Source organism: Carassius carassius, chromosome 35, assembly GCF_963082965.1.
Source record: "Carassius carassius chromosome 35, fCarCar2.1, whole genome shotgun sequence".
Lineage (NCBI taxonomy): Eukaryota > Metazoa > Chordata > Actinopteri > Cypriniformes > Cyprinidae > Carassius > Carassius carassius.
Genome location: NC_081789.1, coordinates 23465223 through 23485301, shown reverse-complemented (window position 1 = coordinate 23485301; position 20079 = coordinate 23465223). Strand labels below are relative to the sequence as shown.

The 20079-nt window shown below is 33.3% G+C and overlaps 1 protein-coding gene across 2 annotated transcripts in view; it reads left to right on the top strand.

Moving 5' to 3' along the window:
- Positions 1 to 17768, top strand: part of LOC132116269 (nuclear receptor-binding protein 2-like) — a 21165-nt gene extending 3397 nt beyond the window's left edge. Inside the window, exons 2-18 of one of the 2 annotated variants that reach the window (XM_059525029.1) lie at positions 7213 to 7335; positions 7898 to 7999; positions 8399 to 8488; positions 8606 to 8646; positions 8730 to 8824; positions 9105 to 9128; positions 10657 to 10734; positions 12218 to 12273; positions 12367 to 12462; positions 13411 to 13543; positions 14022 to 14124; positions 14535 to 14585; positions 14666 to 14801; positions 14879 to 14932; positions 15184 to 15247; positions 16037 to 16092; positions 16290 to 17768. In XM_059525029.1, the coding sequence (XP_059381012.1) occupies positions 7213 to 7335; positions 7898 to 7999; positions 8399 to 8488; positions 8606 to 8646; positions 8730 to 8824; positions 9105 to 9128; positions 10657 to 10734; positions 12218 to 12273; positions 12367 to 12462; positions 13411 to 13543; positions 14022 to 14124; positions 14535 to 14585; positions 14666 to 14801; positions 14879 to 14932; positions 15184 to 15247; positions 16037 to 16092; positions 16290 to 16373 (1386 nt within the window). In that variant the 3' untranslated portion in view covers positions 16374 to 17768. Of the gene's footprint in view, positions 1 to 7212; positions 7336 to 7897; positions 8000 to 8398; positions 8489 to 8605; positions 8647 to 8729; positions 8825 to 9104; positions 9129 to 10647; positions 10735 to 12217; positions 12274 to 12366; positions 12463 to 13410; positions 13544 to 14021; positions 14125 to 14534; positions 14586 to 14665; positions 14802 to 14878; positions 14933 to 15183; positions 15248 to 16036; positions 16093 to 16289 lie in introns of both variants that reach the window. The other variant, XM_059525028.1, reaches the window with a different exon arrangement.
- Positions 17769 to 20079: the final 2311 nt, after the last annotated feature.

Here is a 20079-nt window from a genome sequence, read left to right as displayed (position 1 = left end):
TTCTTATGTGATTGGTGGCTTTAAAATATTTCTTTTAAAATTAAAAATGTTTTAAAACATCTGTTAAAGCTTTATTTTAAAATTTAAATGGAAAAAAAAATCTTGTAGGCTTTTGGACCCCACTGTATATTAATATATAAAGACTATTTAATTAGTGACTTTAAATATATATAAAACCTTTAAAAGGGTAAAACTTCTTTTGAAGCTGAACCCCCACCCCCAGGTATATTTGGACTCCACTGTAATTTATATCTAGCGCTGTAAGTTCTAACTAGTGGGAAATATAAACAAGTAAGTTGTTTTTGTTTAGAGGGCAGTATTAAATCCATGGTGAGAGTTTGATTCTCTTACATTAAACTGGGAATGGGGTTGTGAATGAATGTTGTGGGGTCAAGATCAGTCAGACAGGTGCACAAGAGTGGATACTGTCGTCAACACACACCATGAGCTCTGATCCCACCGGAGCTGTCAGCTGAACAAGCAGTTCTCTCAGCTTGTGTTAATTAAAGGAACAGCCCTCTATTTCCCATTCCCCACTAATGGTATTGAAGATAGCAATTTAAACGTCTCTCATCAGCTTTCCCAATAGTGAAATAAACCTAGGGAGTTTACAGATTTATAACTGCTGAAATGCACAGCACAGTTACAAAAACAGCCGGGACTATTTTTGCGGTCTGCACGGGTTCAGGCAACACTTTTCAGGGTCTCTTCAGGTTTGGGTACAAATTTTTGGATGTGTTAAAGACCTTTATTCCATCAATACTAGATAAGTATTTTAGTTCTGCATTATGAAAGCAGACAGTCAGTGTATTTCTTCACAAATAATTGCTGTTGAGGACATGTTTAGATTTTTGCGGCCCACAGCAGGAAATTGACTGACTTATGCACTTGGAGTTCCTTCAGGGAAGTGGAGGAAATTAAATTTAAGAAACATGTTTACAGTGTCTTTATTCATCTGCGGTCTTAACACTAAAGCATATGTTTATTTAAGTTGTACATTTCAAGACCTTTACCATTTTCTACTGGTATTTATGGGCAACTATTCTCTTGTGACCTCATACAAACTCATTTACCTAGAAATCACGATCTTTCCATCCAAAAGGAATCTTCACTGTACTGTAACCCCCAATAAAATAGCAATTTATACAAATAACAACTTGTTTTCTCTTTTGCACGTTTGGTTAGGTAATGCACTGACTAGTGATTAGTCTCTTTATAGTGTTTTTTATTAAAGGTATTTTTTTGCCAGAACATATTAATGCTTTTTCCAGGAATAAGGCAACCTCAGATGCCTTTAATGACTGTTGGAATGGCTTCATATTATTATACTGTAATTATTGATACTTGATTTTGCCCACAACATGCTCTCGGTTGGCTGCGATACATTTACTAACACCTCGGCCTGACTCTGTTTACCTTTTTAAATTCTGCTTTCAGGTGTTTTGAATTAACTCTAGGTATTTTTTTATTATTGTTTTTTATTTTTTTGTAGAATGTATAGCTCTGAATTCAAAGGAAAATTCCAAGGATTGCATATTATAGATATTTTAGATGGTTCTACATATATTTGAAAAATTAGTAAATCAGTGAATAAATCAATAAATAAAAAAAAAACAATCAATCATGATCAAAGATATATATTGATTAATGAGTCTATAATTTGATAATCAAGATTAATTAAAAAACTGCAAAATGCAATATTCAGTCTAGCGATTAATAACATAAAAGCAATGATAAACTTGCAAAAAGTGATTTGTTACAAGGTATTATTAAAATTACATTTTTGGAACATGATTTAAAATTAGATTTTCAATTTTTCTATTCAATTTCAATACCTTACCATCTAGTTTTCTTTTTTTCAGCAAGTTTTTGTTCTTTTAATCTTTAATGATGAATGTAACTCTCACAGTTTGATAAATCAATGCTTGATTTGTTGATGGCCTTGTTCAGAAAGTTCAACCCTAATCTCTTGTTTACTGGGTTAGTGTACAGTCCAGATAAACACCTAAAAGATAAGCACCAACTGAACATGACATCTGATGGTATATTCAAATACAAGCTTTGTGATAATCCCATTATTTAACTTGGTAATCCATTCAATATTTTTAATTTGTTTGTCTGAAGAGAATACCTTAAAACTACCTTGGATAAAGATACAGTAGCAGGAGACTAGTCAATATTTCACCATGTATGAGTTCTGTCAGATAGTGGCCTGCTAGCTTTGAACACAGACGCATCGACCTTTGAGTCTTACATAATGTCTACAATGAAATCAGTTCAGTGTAGATTGTTTTACACTCTCGCTAGACAGTGATATTGACTATTTTCAATTCGCTTGCTTGTTTAAAAATAGTGTGTGTGTGTGTGAATATATATAGTAGTTTTAGTGTCCATTTTTAAATAAATGTATGTATTTTTTTATGTCTAATGTGTGCTGTGTATTACAGCATATCTCACACTGGAGACTCATTATTAGAAGATGTTGATGAACCTGTGCATGTTTGAGGTGCAATAACAGTCTTTCAACACCTTTCCAATCGAGAAAACAAAGGCATGCCAAGCATGCCACAGGGTTTGCAAGACTATTTCTGCTACTCCTAGAACAATAGAGCTGCCTTTTCTTAAATCAGAACAATTCCTTCATTGTTTCAAACTCTTTTTATCAAGTGGCTAGTCTACAGAGCCTGGTATTACTTGGTAAATTACATTCACATTTCCTGTAATATTAGTCAGAGTGACCTTGGAGGTCACTAGAGCGATGAGTTATGGTGAGAGGTTTACAACATGCAGCTGGTGATTTGCTTTTAATGATAAATTACCATATTACTGTACTGATTAAGTGTACAGTTTAATAGGAGGAGAGAAAAGCTTGGTTCTTTATGCTACAGAAATGTACTTTAATTTCAATCATATAGTATCCATAATAATTTGATTACAGGAACTAGAAGCTTCTGTTATTTTAATCTCTACAATCATTTGACTTTATATTTCAGCAATTGCATATATCAGAAAAAATAAATGCTATATTTTTTCCCCCTGACCTATGTCCAGTTGGTCTGTGATTAGGTTCAAATCAAGCCACACACAATCCTGATTTAACCCAGACTAACCTCTCGGGTTCAGGGATGGGCCCAGGGCTGATTTCCTGTTGAAAGCAGGACAGACCCAATTGGAGTCCAGTGTCTGGATGTGAGAGGTCAGAGGTCATCTTTCACAGGATCTTTCATCTATTCTCACACACATGTACAGTAGACGTGACACTAATGCAAAGTGGCCTGCATACCAGAAGCTGTGAATGTGAGGTTACACTGAGCAATTTTTAACCTCATCCATCTGTGAATTTTTTTAAAGCATAAAATGCTAGGTAAAATGCATGTTCGCCACAGCGATGGAAAAGGTTGATAAAGAAAGTTTTTACCTTGATGATAGATTATAGTGTGCAATTATGTAAGGGATAATGTATAGTCAGACAGTCATTATCGCAAAATAAACCCAGACAGAATGATTAAAGGCCCGTTCACACAAAGCACGATAACTATAAAGATAACGATAAAGATATAGTTTTAAAAATCGTTCTCAGTTTTAAAGAATAGTGGAGTCCACACCACAACTATAACGATAAAGGCACAGAGAAACGATATCGTTGGAATCACTTTCAGAACTATTTTTTTTTCCTGATGAACGATAAAAACATTGCCAGCCAATCAGAATCAATCCTGCTGTAATGAGCTCGAGAATTTAAAGCAGCAGATGCGCATCCGCTTAGAATACACAGACAATATCGTTCGCTGGTGTGGACGCTAATATCGTTATCTTTATAGTTATCTTTATAGTTATCGTTCTTGGTGTGAACGGGCCTTAAGACCTTGAAACATTTAAGTTTGTAATAGTGACTATACATTATACTTCTTACGTATCTGTTCAGCAGATCCGTAAATAAATGAACATTAAATATTTGAGTTTAAATTCTGTTGTGTTAGTGGAAGGAACCTGTTATAAATGAGACATGAAACTAGTACAGATATGTAGGAATATAGTTTATCTAGTTATATACAATAATATTTGACCTTATGGTTTCAGCCAATCAGAATTAAGTATTCTAGAGCGCATGTGAGCCATGACATGAGCCATGCTAACATCCAGACTAAAAGTGTTCGATTGTGATAGTATGTTATTCAACAGTAGATATGTGCCGGTATTCTGTAATGCGATACATCACGGTAAAGAATATGCACGATATTGTTCTAAATATTCTTCTAAATAAGGTGAATAATTATATATTACAAATTATTCTGAATTTGGAATGCATTTTAAGACAAATTTTCCCGTCAACTGGTCAAAATGCACAACACCACTGTATGCTGCTTGAAAGACTCATGTTTGCTCTGATGTAAACAAGTAAACAAACATGTTAACCACAAAAATTGTTCCAAACACAGACCATAACACGTTTAAATGCCACATCAATGAATTTGGTTCCTGAATCAGTGTTTTAGAATAAATCAGTTGAATGAATTAATCAAATTACTTGCTCTTAAAGACTGTCACTTGTTTCCACCTACTGGTGTAAATATGTAACTACAGAACCAATCACTGAAAGGTTGCACTACTAATACACATTCCAGTCTGTCTGGAATGAGTGGAGTAATACAAACAATGACATTTCCCAGTATATCAATGCAATAAGTAACAGAAAGTAGCAGAAACTGTGAGGATAAAGAGCTTCAATGCCTTTATAACTGAGAATAGATTTGTGTGGGTTAATGTGTTAAAGAACACAGGTGTAATTATAGCTAAAATTATACTGTTGTATTGAAGAACAGCACAGTAGAGAACTTTCCCATACATGCCAACAATTATCTTTATGCTTATTGTGCATGATGTATTTTTAAGTATTGTCGAAAAAGCTATTTGCTATTTCTATTTTATTGTGGATTTAGCTGCTGTACAAATGCTGCTTTGTTTAGTGTTTTACAGACTGAAGTTTGTAGCTAATTATATTTATTTTAATGTCTGTTTGACCTTTAAGAGAATCTTAGAGTTTACCTTATGGATGAGTTTTGTCAAAAGTTCTAGAAATGGCTGCTGTTGTATTGTGACATGAATTAAACCCACTACAGCCTCTGTGACCTCATGACTTCAGAGATGAATGCTGGCTGCACGCCATACATGCAAACAACCAAAGGATTGTGGGTAATCCATACAAATTAGGGCGGTTGGTACTTCTCTCATGGGGTTTTAGGATCAGCCCAGTTGTACCCAAAAAGCCTTTAAGGTTTCAAAAGAAACAACAAAACAACTCGTTGAGCTACAAAACCTTCAAGACTAGAGCTTGCAGCTAAAACTGTAACTGGTTCAAAACCGGTTCATGATGAGAACATTTTTTAAGGACTTCAGTTCTAGTTCTAAAGGGTTAAATTTACAACATCTTGGTCACCACCCTCAGAAAGCTACAGGGAAAACACTTCTATAGCCTTATTTATTTTGTGAGGGTGATATATTGTGGTCTTTTGACTAGTTCTGGGCTGGATTCCCAGCTGATGACTCAATGGCTCTAGTGTATCTGAATTCTGCAGTTCCTCCACAGCTATAATCACATTATTGACCAAAACAAGTGTATGAAGCTGAGATGGATGCATTTGAAAGGTATATCTTGAATGATCACCTGTTTACTGGAGTGAATATATGCATCCTCTTCTGCATATCAATAAAGCTAATATCTTGAATAAATAAAGTGACTCTGAATTTGTGCATATGGTCTGTTAAGACACCCAGCCGTTCTGCCATGTGCATGCAATAGACACTCCTGATTCCAGTCCATATCTCTACAAACAGCTTGGCTCAGAGTGCCAACCAGAAACATGTGAACCGTAAAACATCTAATATAGGTGACTGATTTTGGGCTCAGTCAAACAACTCTTATTGCAACATAGATGTTATTCCAGCCAAGACTAATTCCAGCCAAGTCTTGTCCTTTAATTGAATTTAAATACTCATATCATACTAGGTGAAAGGTTTTGCTCAGTAATTGCAATTTTATCAATATTATCACTCAAAGCCGGTAAGATTTTTAGTTTCTCAAGGCTACATTTATTTAATCAGAAACACAGTAAAATGTAAATTCTTTTAATATGTTTTAAAATGTAATTTGTTCCTGTAATGGTGAAGCAGAATTTTCAGCAACCATTACAAAAATATTTATTATCATTAATTTGTCAATGTTGAAAACAGTGCTGCTTTTTATCTTTATGGAAGTTTTTGAAAAGAATTTTTTGTTCATGGTTAAAAGCCTAGCTGTGACAGACAGCAGTCAGCTGAACAAAGCACAAAAATGCATTTATTAGTCATAGAAGTACAGACAGTTGCAGATGGACACACACTGTATATTTGTCTGCTCACATGCACACAGGCAGAGATGAAGTGTGAGACATGCATGACTCGGCAGAGGCGTGTGTACACTTTCTCAGGATTTGCTGTCTCTCTCTCTTTCGTCTCATCTCTTCAGTCATTATCCCTCTCTCAGCATGATCCTCATCTCTATGTCTCTCTGACATCAATTGAGACCTCTCTCTCTCTAAAGCTCTAATCCAAATTCAAATGTAACATTTTCCCTTTGAAAATCACAAAATATGCCTTTGAAGTCAGTTAGATAAATTATACTTTCAAATTTTGATTTGAAAAGAGCTTAACAAAAGCATTGGATGTCCAAACAAATATTGGTCAATGAATGCCAGTTTTTAATGGTCAGTGATGATTTTATTTTATTTTATGATGTTAACAGAATTGATAAAAAAAAAACTTAAATACAATTTTATATATTAAACTATATAATTTTTTTTTTTAGATAGAAAAAAAAAAACGAATTTTACATAATTTTTACATTTTGAAATATTTAAAAACAGAGCAGGTGTTATATATTTTAAAATAGTATTTAATTATTTATAAATTATTATAAAACTCTAGAAGACTGACCAGTCTGATCAATATATTGTATGTCTTTCACTACTATCAATGCAGCTGATAGTCTTTTAAATACTTATGTCACATCACATTTCAATTCAGTAGTTGTTCATTTCCCCACTCAAGTGACACATCACTCTTAAAACACTTTACTTTATTCCTGTACTCATAAGAGGATGTTATGAATTTTTAGGTTACTTACAGTGGAATGGATTGTGGATGTTAAAAGTGACTATTTGTCTCCCCCTGCAGGTGAGTCAGGGGAATGTTCCTGGAGTGGAGAGCGCCTCTCTGGCCATGGACACTGAAGAGGGTGTTGAGGTAGTCTGGAATGAGGTTCTCTTCCATGACAAGAAGGTCTTCAAGACAGTGGAGGTGAGAGCTAAAAAAAACCCATTTCTGTTCAAATGTTCAAATTCGTTTAGGGTTGGTTAAAGAAGTCGCTTTATATTCACTAAGGCTGCATTTATTTGATTTGATCAAAAATACAGTAAAAAAAAAAAGTAATATTGTGTTATAATTTTAAATAACTGTTTTCTATTTAAATATAATTTAAAATGACAATATTCAGCATTATTTCTCCAGTCTTCAGTGTCACATGATCCTTCAGATATCTTTTCAATATGCTGATTTGCTGCTCAAGAAACAATTATCATAATTAGCAATGCTGAAAACAGTTGTACTACTTTTTATTTTTTAGATAGAAAAATGAAAAGAACAGAATTAGTTTGAAATAGACATTTTTGTAACATTATTAATCTCCTTACTGTCACTTTTGATCAATTTAGTGCATCTTTGCTGAATAAAACCATTAATTTCTTTAAAAATCATACTGACCCCAAACTTTTGAACAGTATACGTGTATGTAATAGTTAAAATGATTAACATGCCCAAATGTGTTTGATTTTGTATATTTGTATGTGTTGTATTTGTGAAGGACAAAATGAAGGAGATGTTTGAGAACCTGATGCAGGTGGATCATCCAAACATAATCAAATTTCACAAATATTGGCTGGACATTGGGGACAATCATGCGCGGGTAACACACACAGATACACACAGCTGGTATCAATGTCATTTTGATAATAATGACTACAGCAAAGTATCTCTCTTAGGTGAAATGTCTCATTTTTTAAATGTATTTTGAAACATTTAAAAAGTACGGCCAGTATTTAAGCTAAAAGATTAAAAAAACTCTTATTATGCAAATAAAATGGTGAGAGCATTGCTGAAGTCTCAAGCTTGATAAATCAAATGGAGGCTGAACAGAAAAAATATCATATCTGGCAACATAAACTTGCAGTTTGAAGAGTCAGATATGGGAAGTGTGAGCTTAAAAAGTCTAAGATTATTTTTTCTAAAATAACTCTTCTTATTATGGTATAAAGCTGAAGTGGCCATTATATGGAAATAGGTTTTCTTTTTATATCAATCACAGGTTGTATTCATCACAGAGTACATGTCGTCTGGCAGCTTGAAACAGTTCCTTAAAAAGACCAAGAAAAACCACAAGAGCATGAATGTCAAGGTCAGGCTTTCATACACAATTTTAGTCCCAGACTGATGTCTAAATATATGATGCACATGATTATTATCGTGCAATGCTGTGATTTTTGTGTTTATGTGATACATTACTGTATTTCAGGCCTGGAAACGCTGGTGTACGCAGATCCTCTCTGCCCTCAGGTGACACACTCCTTCATTTGTGTGTATGTGTGTGTTCAGAATGAACATTTGTTAATATGCATGCAACTTCTTCCTCTTATCAGTTACCTGCACTCATGTGACCCTCCCATAATTCACGGCAACCTCACATGTGACACCATCTTCATTCAACACAACGGCCTCATTAAAATTGGATCAGGTATATTTGATTTTTCCTGCACGTTCAGCCTTTTTGTTTTCTCCTCTAAGGGAAATATGCTCTTTTTAGTCAATTTTTTGGCTGAGGAAGCACATTTATTGTTTGAAAGAATTATGAAAAAATGTTTATTGAAACATTAGATCCAATTAAAAACCAATGTTTCTTTACTGAAAAGTAAATCAGTATTTATGGAGCACTTACGCTCAGAAAAATTAAGGTAATGAAACAATGAAATCTGTAATCTGGTGTTGTCTTTCATTTTTGTTTTTTTTCTCTATAGTTTGGCATCGACTCTTTGTGAATGGTAAGAGCCATTTGTCATAAAACCACTGATTAAAAACTTTCATGCAAATGTATATTCAATCAAAAAAAATTTTTTTGGAACCTTTAGAAAAAAACAATTTACAAAAAAACTTAGGAAAAAAAAGGTTTGCATATGTACTTTTACTGAGCATCATGTTTCTTACATCAGGCTTATGTAGTATGACATAGGAGAATATAAATATCATACTCAAAGAGGAAAAAAACACCTACATTTTATTCAGAGGCCAAAACTGAGCAAAAATATGCAATTTGTTACAGTTGTTGATATTTATGTGGTTAAAAAAGTAAGTTGAAATTTTAATAGCTTGTAAGGTGATGAGATCTTTATAACAGTACAACAGACGGCTTACATGAAATTAATATAAATATAAATATAAATATAAAATCTCCCAATAATATGTCTTACTAAGATGATCTTTAAATGCTTGATATCATGATGTTTTCATTACGGGGAGCAAAACATAATGCAACACAATAAAACGATGATTGAGAGATCATAATAGATATTAACATTTTAATATGATAAAAAAGGATAACCATGTAAAGCTTTTTATTTGCTATAAAATTATAAACTATTCATTTAGACGACAGAAGGAACTTAATAGATTGTGTACATTTGCGTATAAAATTATATGTAGGATTTATAGGGTTAAATGTAATATAGTTGTTAAGGTGAGACACTGCAGGCAAAAACACTGTTTTTTCAAGCAGCTGTCAATTTTGAGATTTTGGGCTTTTTGGTTTTTCATAAAGTGCTTTTTCAAACTAGTGGAAGGAAAACATCCAAAAGACACTGTTAAGTGTTTCTTTTATAGCACTTTATCTGTTTGTGTCAATAGATTTCAATTACAATACATATTTTTAAAGGCCGTTTTCTCAAAATGAGTTTTTTCTTCAACACTGAGCCATAAATCTCCACTTCAGTAGCACTTACACACACCAAACTTGACATTTTTATTCCTGTCTATATTCTGAAGGTTCTTACAGAGGGATTTGTTCATATATATTTTCCTTGATTATATACAACATTTTATTCCCCCCAAAATTGTGAAAATATATTGTTTTCTGGCTGTTCAAAGTATTTTCTGAATTATGGAGTGACAAAAAAAAGATAACCAGAATTCCCTCTGTAAAAACATTTGACTCTAATATGTCAAAAAAATTAAACAAAAAATTTGAAACTGACTTCATCTAGTGTTCAGATTTTTGTACTAGACATTTATGCAAATTAGCACATATTTCATTAAATAATGTATCATTTGCATATTTAAACATAACATTTTTGAAAACTTGTAATACAAAAAATGTTTGCAATAATCAATGTAATCAATCAACTGGGTAAGTAAGGTGATAACTATTAATTATTTTTTTTGCCCTATTCACCTGCAGTGTCTCGCCTTAATGAAAATGCCTGAAAACAAATAACCCACATTTATTTTAAATAAAGAAATGTATTTTTATGAGAGCTTGACGTGCACTGATCCTCTACTCTTACCAAGTGTTCCCAGAAGGGGGTGTCCAAGGTAAACTACACCAAAACCGCGACGATAAGAGGAACCTGCACTTCTTCAGTCCAGAGTATGGCTGTGAGTGTGACTTCTTCACCGCATTTTCTACTGGATATTTGTTTAGACCAGACATACAAGTATTTTGGGGTTTATATTAGGGCTGGTCATTTAAAATTATTAACATACTTGACAGACTGGTTTACATCACATAGTTAAAAAATATCACACAAGAAGTAGGCTAAGTGCAATATCACACGAGTGCAAATGCACACATAAAAGATGTTTCAGACTTTTGAAAAAAAATGTTTTTTGCAATGCAGAAAGACAGTTTTTAAGTTTTAGATGTACTATGTACAGAAACTAATGTTAGAGCTTCAATGCACAGGTTTGTCAGTTTAGAGCTTCTGAGAACATTGATGCTCAGTTAGTGCTTCTGGTCAAATGGAGTGAAAACAAGCCCAAATATGCTGAATGCACACGATCTTATACAAGTTTAGTAAGAATTAATATTGTGTTATTTTAGACACAATGTTGTCTGTTTCGCTCAATTTGGCCAACCAGAAGATAAAGACAAATCAGAACTGTTCATTTCTGAGCAACCCACAGCAGCATTTAATTTCTTAATCCACGTTTTGAACGAATTTGATGAACCATTTGGGCACGTTGAACCATTGGCCATAGTCGCGTTGGATTTGAAGTGGCGCTGCACAGACCGACCGGTGTATTACATCAAAGTACTGCGAGAGCGATTCAAAGGCACAAGGAGTCGTCTGCTCTCTAAGCTCTTGCGGTTCTTTGATGTCACACACCGATCGGTCTGATGGTGATGACCTGCTTCAAGTCGAACAAGTCTAATGATTCAATGAACCATTCATAAAGAACCATTTACTTCACTCCTGAATGAATCATCCATTTGAACGAATCAAATGAATGTATAAATGACTCGATGACTTAATCATTAAGACATTTACCACCACGTACTGCCAGTTTTAGTTCATTATTTAGAGTAAAAATATTTAGTTTGATAAAATGTATTACATATAGCCTACTCTTTTGGACCATGTGGTTAAATGATGACAGGATTGTCATTTTTGGTTAGGTGGACTATAACTTAATAATTTATTTTCTTAATTTTATTATTATTATTTATTATTATACTATGAAAATATGAAATTATTTCTTTAATGAAATGATATTAAAGAAATAATTTTATATTTTTTTATAGTAATGATAATAAAATTGAGAAAATAAATGATTAAATTATAGTTCACCCAACCAAAAATGACAATTCTGTCATCATTTAACCACATGGTCCAAAAGAGTAGGCTATATGTAATAAATTTGATCAAACAAAATATTTTTTGCTAAACCTATGTTTTGTAACACCTGTTGGATGCTTTACACAACAATTACTTTTTAATGATCTTTTGGGAGTAATTTCTCCAAATTTGATGTGCGATTAATTTGATTAATCACCACATCATGTAATTAATTATATTACAAACAATTATTGCTTACCAGCCATAGTTTATTTGTTTAATATTTCCTTCTCTATACTCAGCATGTGAAGATGACTATGCCATTGACATCTTTTCCTTTGGGATTTGTGCTTTGGAGGTGAGAAACCAACAAGCAGTGGTATTACATACAGCTCTTTACGGCACTGAAATGTGTCAAGTCTCTTAGGAAATAATATGTAAACTCCTTCAGATGGCCGTTTTGGAGATCCAGGCTAATGGGGATTCAGTTGTGTCCAAGGAGGCCATATCCAATGCAGGCCAATCATTAGAAGACCCGCTTATGAGGGTACGTGTGCGGGACAGGGTTATGTTTAATAGGCATTTTTACATGCACTCAGACTCATGATTTTCACTTGGCAGATGATAAAACAGCCAAAACAAGCACAGACTTACATTTAAGGAGGAACACATTAGATCTTGTCGCTGTATAAAAATGTGTGCAGCAAATATGATACAGTTGTCTTTATAAGGTTGAAATATAGTTTGTTGATGAAAATGTCTGAGACTTATTAAAACTGCATGAAAGAAATGTGTTTTTATGAGTTTAACCCACTGTAATCATCTGCTCTTACCCAGTGTTTCCAGAAGGGGGCGTCTATGTTATATTTTCTTTAGAAAAATGCTGTTCTTTTATATTAAAACTGATTTTCTTTATCAACTAAAACCCATAAACAAAACTTTTTCATTATTTAAAATGAAATAAACAATAAATGTAGTAAAATTAAGTTTAGAAAATTCAGCTTACAGCTAGTTTTGCCTTGTCAACTAGCCTTTTTAATTGCACTTAAATACTGTAATTACAAAAGTTATTAAAACTATATATACATATAAACAAAAACGAATAAACACAAATCAAATTGACTTAAACTTGAACTAAAATGAAAAAGTGAACAGAAAATATAGAAATGAAATCTAATTCAAACCCAGTTACACTTACACACGCGCACACACACAAATCATGTTGGCTATCATATACTGTATGTTTTGTTGATCTTAGTTATTTTGTATTTGATTTGTCACCTGTAAGTAGTATATCTGTTTGCATAATCAAAAAAAGGTTTAGAAATGCAGAAATTGCAAGGACATTTCTCAGACAATAAGAAAGTACATGAAATGTTAAAGTAGAAAAACTGAACTGGTATTTTTCTTGGAAAACATACTCCAGTTATCTTTGGAAATCATTTTTTTTTGTGATAGTAAAATAACACGTTACGGACGTGCTCTTTCATTTCAGGAGTTCACCCAGATGTGTGTGCGTCACAATCCCAGACTCCGGCCGACGGCGCATGACCTTCTGTTTCACCGCGTGCTGTTCGAAGTGCACTCACTCAAGCTGCTCGCAGCACACTGCCTCATCAATAACCAGTGTAAGTGTGCTTCAAAATAGATCAAAATAAGAATGGAATGACTGTAACTATCAGAACAAAATATATAGCCATTGAAAAAAACGTTCCTCCTCTTCTCTCACTTGATGTGACTCTTGTAATCATTTCATATATAGAAGATTTATTTAAATATGTAAGAGATAATGGACTGTGACGATATACAGGTATTACTGGACAGAAAGAATGTTTTTAGTAAAAATTATTTTATTTGATTGCTATATTGGATTTAAGGTGTCTGTTTAGCAGTCTTTGTTCAAAATAATATTTGTTTATTGTGACTGACTATTCACAATCAAGTATTCTTAGCCATGTAATAATAATATATCGTTTATTTCAGGTAGTGTTCATGTGAAGGATTGCCTAAATTATACATTTTAAGATTAATGGGATTTCAGGTCAAATGGATTATTATTATTAAAAAAAAATTCATATTGCTTTTACATGTTACCCGGGTTTAAAGACATGCTTCCAGAGAACTGTGTGGAGGAGAAAACCAAATCATTCGACCCAAATGGAGTCATGGCAGAGATCGTTCACAAAGATCGTCCTCGCGTTCAGCTCAAGTAAGTCTCAGCTGAAGCTGCTGCTCAGAAAAACATTTATACTATTACAAAAGATGCCTTCAAATCAACTCTGTTTGAAAAATGTATCATGGATTCCACAGAAATATTAAGCAGCACAAAGGGGTTTTAATATAACGTTTCTTGAGGAGCAAATCAGCATATTAGAATGATTTCTGAAGGATCATGTGACAGCGAAGACATTTCGACAAGACAAGATATTTTGTTTTTACTGTATTTCTAATCAGATAATATTAAGAGACATTTTTGAAAAATGTTAAAAGACTAAATTTTTAACAATAGCATAAAAGCCATCTGATTTGACACATGATACGATATGTAATATGATACAATCATGTGTGTTTGATAATTATTATTATTATTATAATTTTTTTATCTCTCCTGTCCTGCAGGTATTCTCATGTTTCTCCTCTAGAGCTGGACAAGTTTCTGGAGGATGTGAAGTAAGTGTTACCAGTTAAAGAAATAATGTTAAAAAGTATCCTGTGGTTTGTAATGTGTACATGTGCGTGTGACCGCTCAGGAATGGCATTTACCCTCTGATGAACTTTGCGTCCACTCGACCCCATCCCGTACCTCGCGCCCTCTCCATGTCCCAAGAGCAGGTGGAGACACTGAAGACCCCCACGCCGGAGCCGCAAGAGGCTGAGACCAGGAAGGTGTGTGTTCTCATCAAAACACATTTACTGTATAATAGCTCAGTCATTTCTTAGTTAATCTTAAGTTGTCATTCTAGGTGGTACAGATGCATTGTAACCTGGAGTCTAATGAAGAAACTACTAAAACTCATGTGAGTTTGTCTCAGTTTAATACACATGCTATTTTGTTTAAAGATTCATCCAAGAGCAGTCTTGATCAGTGACACAGTGGTGTTAGAATGGGATTGTGATTCTCTGTTTAGTTCTTTGTGTCTCTGGTGATTCATCTACATTTGATTAAATTGATATTAATGATAATGCAGACTATTATAATCCTGTTAAGGGGTACAACATGGCAACATCTGTTGAATGGGGGCAAATAAATTGATACCTGTTTTCACAGCTCACTCTTTTCTTGAAACTGGATGATAAACTCCATCGGCAGCTCAGCTGTGATATTATGCCAAGTGAGTTAAACCGCATTGAATTTTGCTAATAATATTTTTATCATCTCTTCACCACATAAGTGCAGTGAGGCTAAAATGTAATGGCACCCAACAATGCAGTAGTATGTCACCACTGCATTGTTGGTGGCATGGCATTACATTTATATTTGTACTTAAATTTGTATGACGTTAGAAAGTGAATAAATAAATAAATAAATAAATACTTATTTAATTTTTAATTTTAGTTTCACATTATGATATTTTAATTAAGGTATAATATTACATTTTTTTATTTAAACTACCTTAGTGTTTTGTGACTCAAACTTAGTTTTACTAAAACTTTAAAAATGTTGCTTTGGCAACTTAAACTAATAAGTATTAACAGTTCTGAAGTGGAAATAAAAATAAATTAAAGCACAATTAAAATAAAATAAAAATGTTGAATTTCTGAAATTACAATTTTAAATAGTTTAATTAATTCTGTTGTGCATTAGTCATATATATATATATATATATATATATATATATATATATATATATATATATATATATATATATATATATATATATATATATATATATATAAAATCAAAATATGAATAATATAATATATAAAAATATATAAAATAACACTGGTTTGGAAAAACACAAACAATTAATTTCCTCATTATTTTGTCTATTAGCTTTTGAAATATGAATTTAAATATTCAAACATACTTACCAATATTTAAATATATTGACTATAATTTGAAGTGATGGTGTTTAGTGTTTAAATATCATGTACAGAATGCTTATATGTGGTCATTACAGATGATAGTTCCAGAGATTTGGTCAATGAACTTATCCATCATTCCTTCATCAGTGAGGTGAGACTAAAAAAAAACACTGATTCACACTACATACTGCAAATTTCCTATTTTCCTTATGTGCATCGTCTCAAAGCATATTAGTATTATTTTCTGCATGTGACATGAAATCATATGGAAGCAGCAGCTACAGCTAAATGTTCACTTCTTGTTAAACGTCTTATATCTTGCCCATATTTTGCCATCAATTTCCACAGGAGGATGGTGACAAGATCGTGGCGTTCCTGGAGGAAGCTTTGAACCGACACCGTGGGTCTGCTAGTGCCATAACAACCATATGAATGACAATGATCTGTTGCGATGGCGATGGATATTTACATGCCAGTGGAACCTGAGAGGGAGGCCTGCCAACAGAAGGAGAAGGACAATGGAAAAAGAATGATCCAGTTTGTCAGTTTGTACGGATAATTGAAATTGTGCTCAAAAAAGATGACAGAACATGGCATACTGGTTTTATGACGACATGTGATTGAGCAGGTTAGGGATGCACCAGAAATGCCCAGATGATTGTGCTAACCTCCCCGAATCTCCATCCAGCACTTCCAGGTGTCACTGTAGGAACCGTCCTTCCCACAATCCCATGGGATTCTTAAGGGCAATTCGGCTTCTCTTGAAGAAAGCCAATGTGGTGTAGGTAGGTGTCTGCTGTGGAGGACTCATTAGTTGAAAAAAAAAAAGTTTAGAAAAAACTAATATGTTCAATATTGCCAATCTTGTTCATTTTTATGACGTAAACGCAGAAAAACTATTGTTAGGCCAGAAACATACTCTACACAAGTATGCTAATACAGATGTCAACACACTACAAGTGCCTGTGTGTTTTTATGTTACTGTGGTATTAAAAAACCTCAGTCCTCTGTGATAGGGTTGCACTATATATGCCATTAAACCAGATTTGTTGATATAGCTAGCCATAAACATCAGAAGTAAAACTTAACAAGCCTTCTCTTCAAACTGTCGTTGTGCCATGAAAACAGTTTACACTAATGCTAATGCTCCGATAGTGGCAACGCTAAGAATGCAATGTCTATTTGTCTTATGAATTGTGTTCAGCCACGTTTTTATAAATCAGAGGTAGCATAGCTAGAAGCATCAACATTGACTTACTTGCGTAGATAATGTTACTGTCCTCAGGAAATAATAATCTTAGCATTAATATGGCATGCTTGGATTGAAGGGTCAATTAGAATGTACATTTTCTGGAGAGTTACCTGTCTTTTAGCTTGTCAGTTTTCCCAAAATGCTATCTTCCAAATATATCTAACGAAAGAAGTTGCTTTAAGGCCAATCAAATGAATGTGTTTGTAATGCAGTCCACACATTGCCCTGTCGTCTATCGAGACTCACGAGAATGTCTTAATATGCAGTTGGAGTGTTTTGCATATACAGGAATGTATTGCCTTATATAAACATTGCTGTTTGCTGGTGTCTAATAACACTAATTGAAAATAATTTCAAATAACCACACATTATACAGATTGCACATGTAAGAAACATGAAGGATCCTGGTTAGTCAACCAGCTAACCAGCTGTCAAACTAAATGGTTTTGGTGGCGACTTTTGTAGAATGCATAAAGATGTTTACATTTCTGTGGGATACACTAAGTAGTGGTTTGTCATGAGCATTTACTTAACTGAATAAAGTTAAACTATCTCTATTAAAATGACTAACTGTATTTTCACAGTTTTATCACTTTTTTTGTCTTGTGATGTGAACCAACTGCAAATTTCATGTAGTTTTATGGTCTCATAAAGCGATTCAGAAATACTAATACGCAAAGGACATGTTCGAAGTATTTTAAATGGATAATGGAATGGGTAAAGAACACTATCTAGCGACGCATTGTGATTATTTTGTTCAACCACTCATCTGAATAGATTCCGTGTGCTGCGGCTGTGTTTAATGTGCTACTGTGCCATATTCTGTGTATTACTATTTCTCCACAAAATAACTCGAGCATAAAGTATCTAAGTTCCCACGAAATTCGGAAACGCCAAATCAAATTACTAGGTAAATGGCTTGTTTCACTGTATTTGATTTTTCATCATTACGCCGCTGTGAAATACACGGGCTTTCGTTTGGCACGCGCAGTGTGTGTTATTTTGATTCTATACTAAAAGCTCAAGACTCGGAATCGCTGAACAAAGTGTAAAGGATGGTAATAAACTAAATTGAGGATGTCCATAACATTAGTATGGTAAGTGACCTCGCGTGTTACCTTTATGTTTTTCTGAAACTCTCGCAGGGTTGCCAGGTTTTCACAACACCCAATTGCCACTAGCCTAATGGCGCTTCGAGGGGGATAAACTACAAGATTTTTGGCGAGGTTACCCTGGTAAAAATTGCAGGAGCTAAATATCATGATATGACTTGGCAACATTTTGTCTGTCACCAGGCAGATTCGAGAAGAGATTTGATTGGAATCAGATCTCTGAGTCGGCTCCTAAAGAAACCAACTCTTATTGTAAGCAAAGCGAGTTTAACCACAGGTTAACCCCCAGTTTTCGTACAGGACAGATCAATGACATTTTTTTTGTAATATTCTTTTTCTTGGTACTGTTTTTTTTGTTTTCTTTTTAATTTCCAATCCACTGAAACATGAAGTTTTTTCTAAAATATCTGCTTCACCACTGATATGTTTGTGTGTTATCAACCTGGTTCACTTCCTCTCACAGCATCTGTGGTTGATACCAGCAGGTTCTTGAAGAAGGTTTTTGTACTGGTCTTAATCACTGTGTGAATCTATGACCACCTAAGTCACCGAAGCAATAATACTCTCCACTGTCTTCATTCTGAGCTTCACTGATGACCAGCTGGAAATTTTGATCAGATCCACTTCCACTAAATCGAGATGGGATGGAAGAATATCAGATATGTCCTTGATAGATGAGGAGTTTAGGAGCATGTCCCGGTTTCTTGAGGTACCAGCTAAGACAATATTTACTATTACACCAGTTACCAACATTATGACTGGTTTTACATGTTATTGTAACTGATTGTCCTGATCCAACAGTCTTCTTCGAAGGGATTTGAGTCACTGTCACTTAATCGGAGTCTGTTAATAGTAATAAAATTATTAAGACACAAAGTACATTTAAAAAAAAAATATTAACAGAATAGTAGAGATTAAAGCTGAAAGTTACCTTGAACAGAAAGAGTCAGTGACATAAAAAAGATGATGAGAAAAATTAAAAATGCCATTTTTTGTGGTTTGATTATCATAAAAGCAGGTCATAGTTATGAAAAGAAAAACACAGGATTATATAGCTGACAGTTATTATGTCGCTGAAATGACCATGCAAATTGTGCTGTTCGCATGAAAATGATCTTCAGTTGAACACCAGAATTGTGCATTTAAAGTTAATTTATATATCTAACTAAATATAAAGAAACTAAAAATAGAAGTCTATATTTTCTTATATTTTACTAACCTGTTTAACAGTGTAAGGTTTCAGGCCATAAAATAATAGTATGAAGGATAATGAAGGGGAAAATGAGATTGGCTCCTAATGCAACAGTATTGACCTGATCATATTTTATTTTGTACATCCTATAAAATTCAAGTAATTCAAGTCGTATTATATAAGCATAAAAATGTATTTGGGTGTAATTTCATGTGTAGCAGGTTTCAGTATAAAGTATGTAACAGAACTTTAAATCTCATAGTTTAAGCAAGTCAAACGCGGTATACATAAAAATACACTTTGTATTTTACAATAATAAATTTGTTTAAAAATATATGACAAAATGACATTAAAAGAAGTTCAAAATAAAGCTAATAAAAGTAGTTATATATATATATAATATATATATATATATATTTACTGTTTCTCTTCAGTAATCTAATATTATTTTACAATTGTATTAATATTTGTAAATAATATCATTTTAATTTTAATGTAGGAATATTTTATATTATATTTAATAAAACAAATGGGCCAGGATTTAGCAATACGATTAAATAGATTTTGCTTCATTTATTGTAA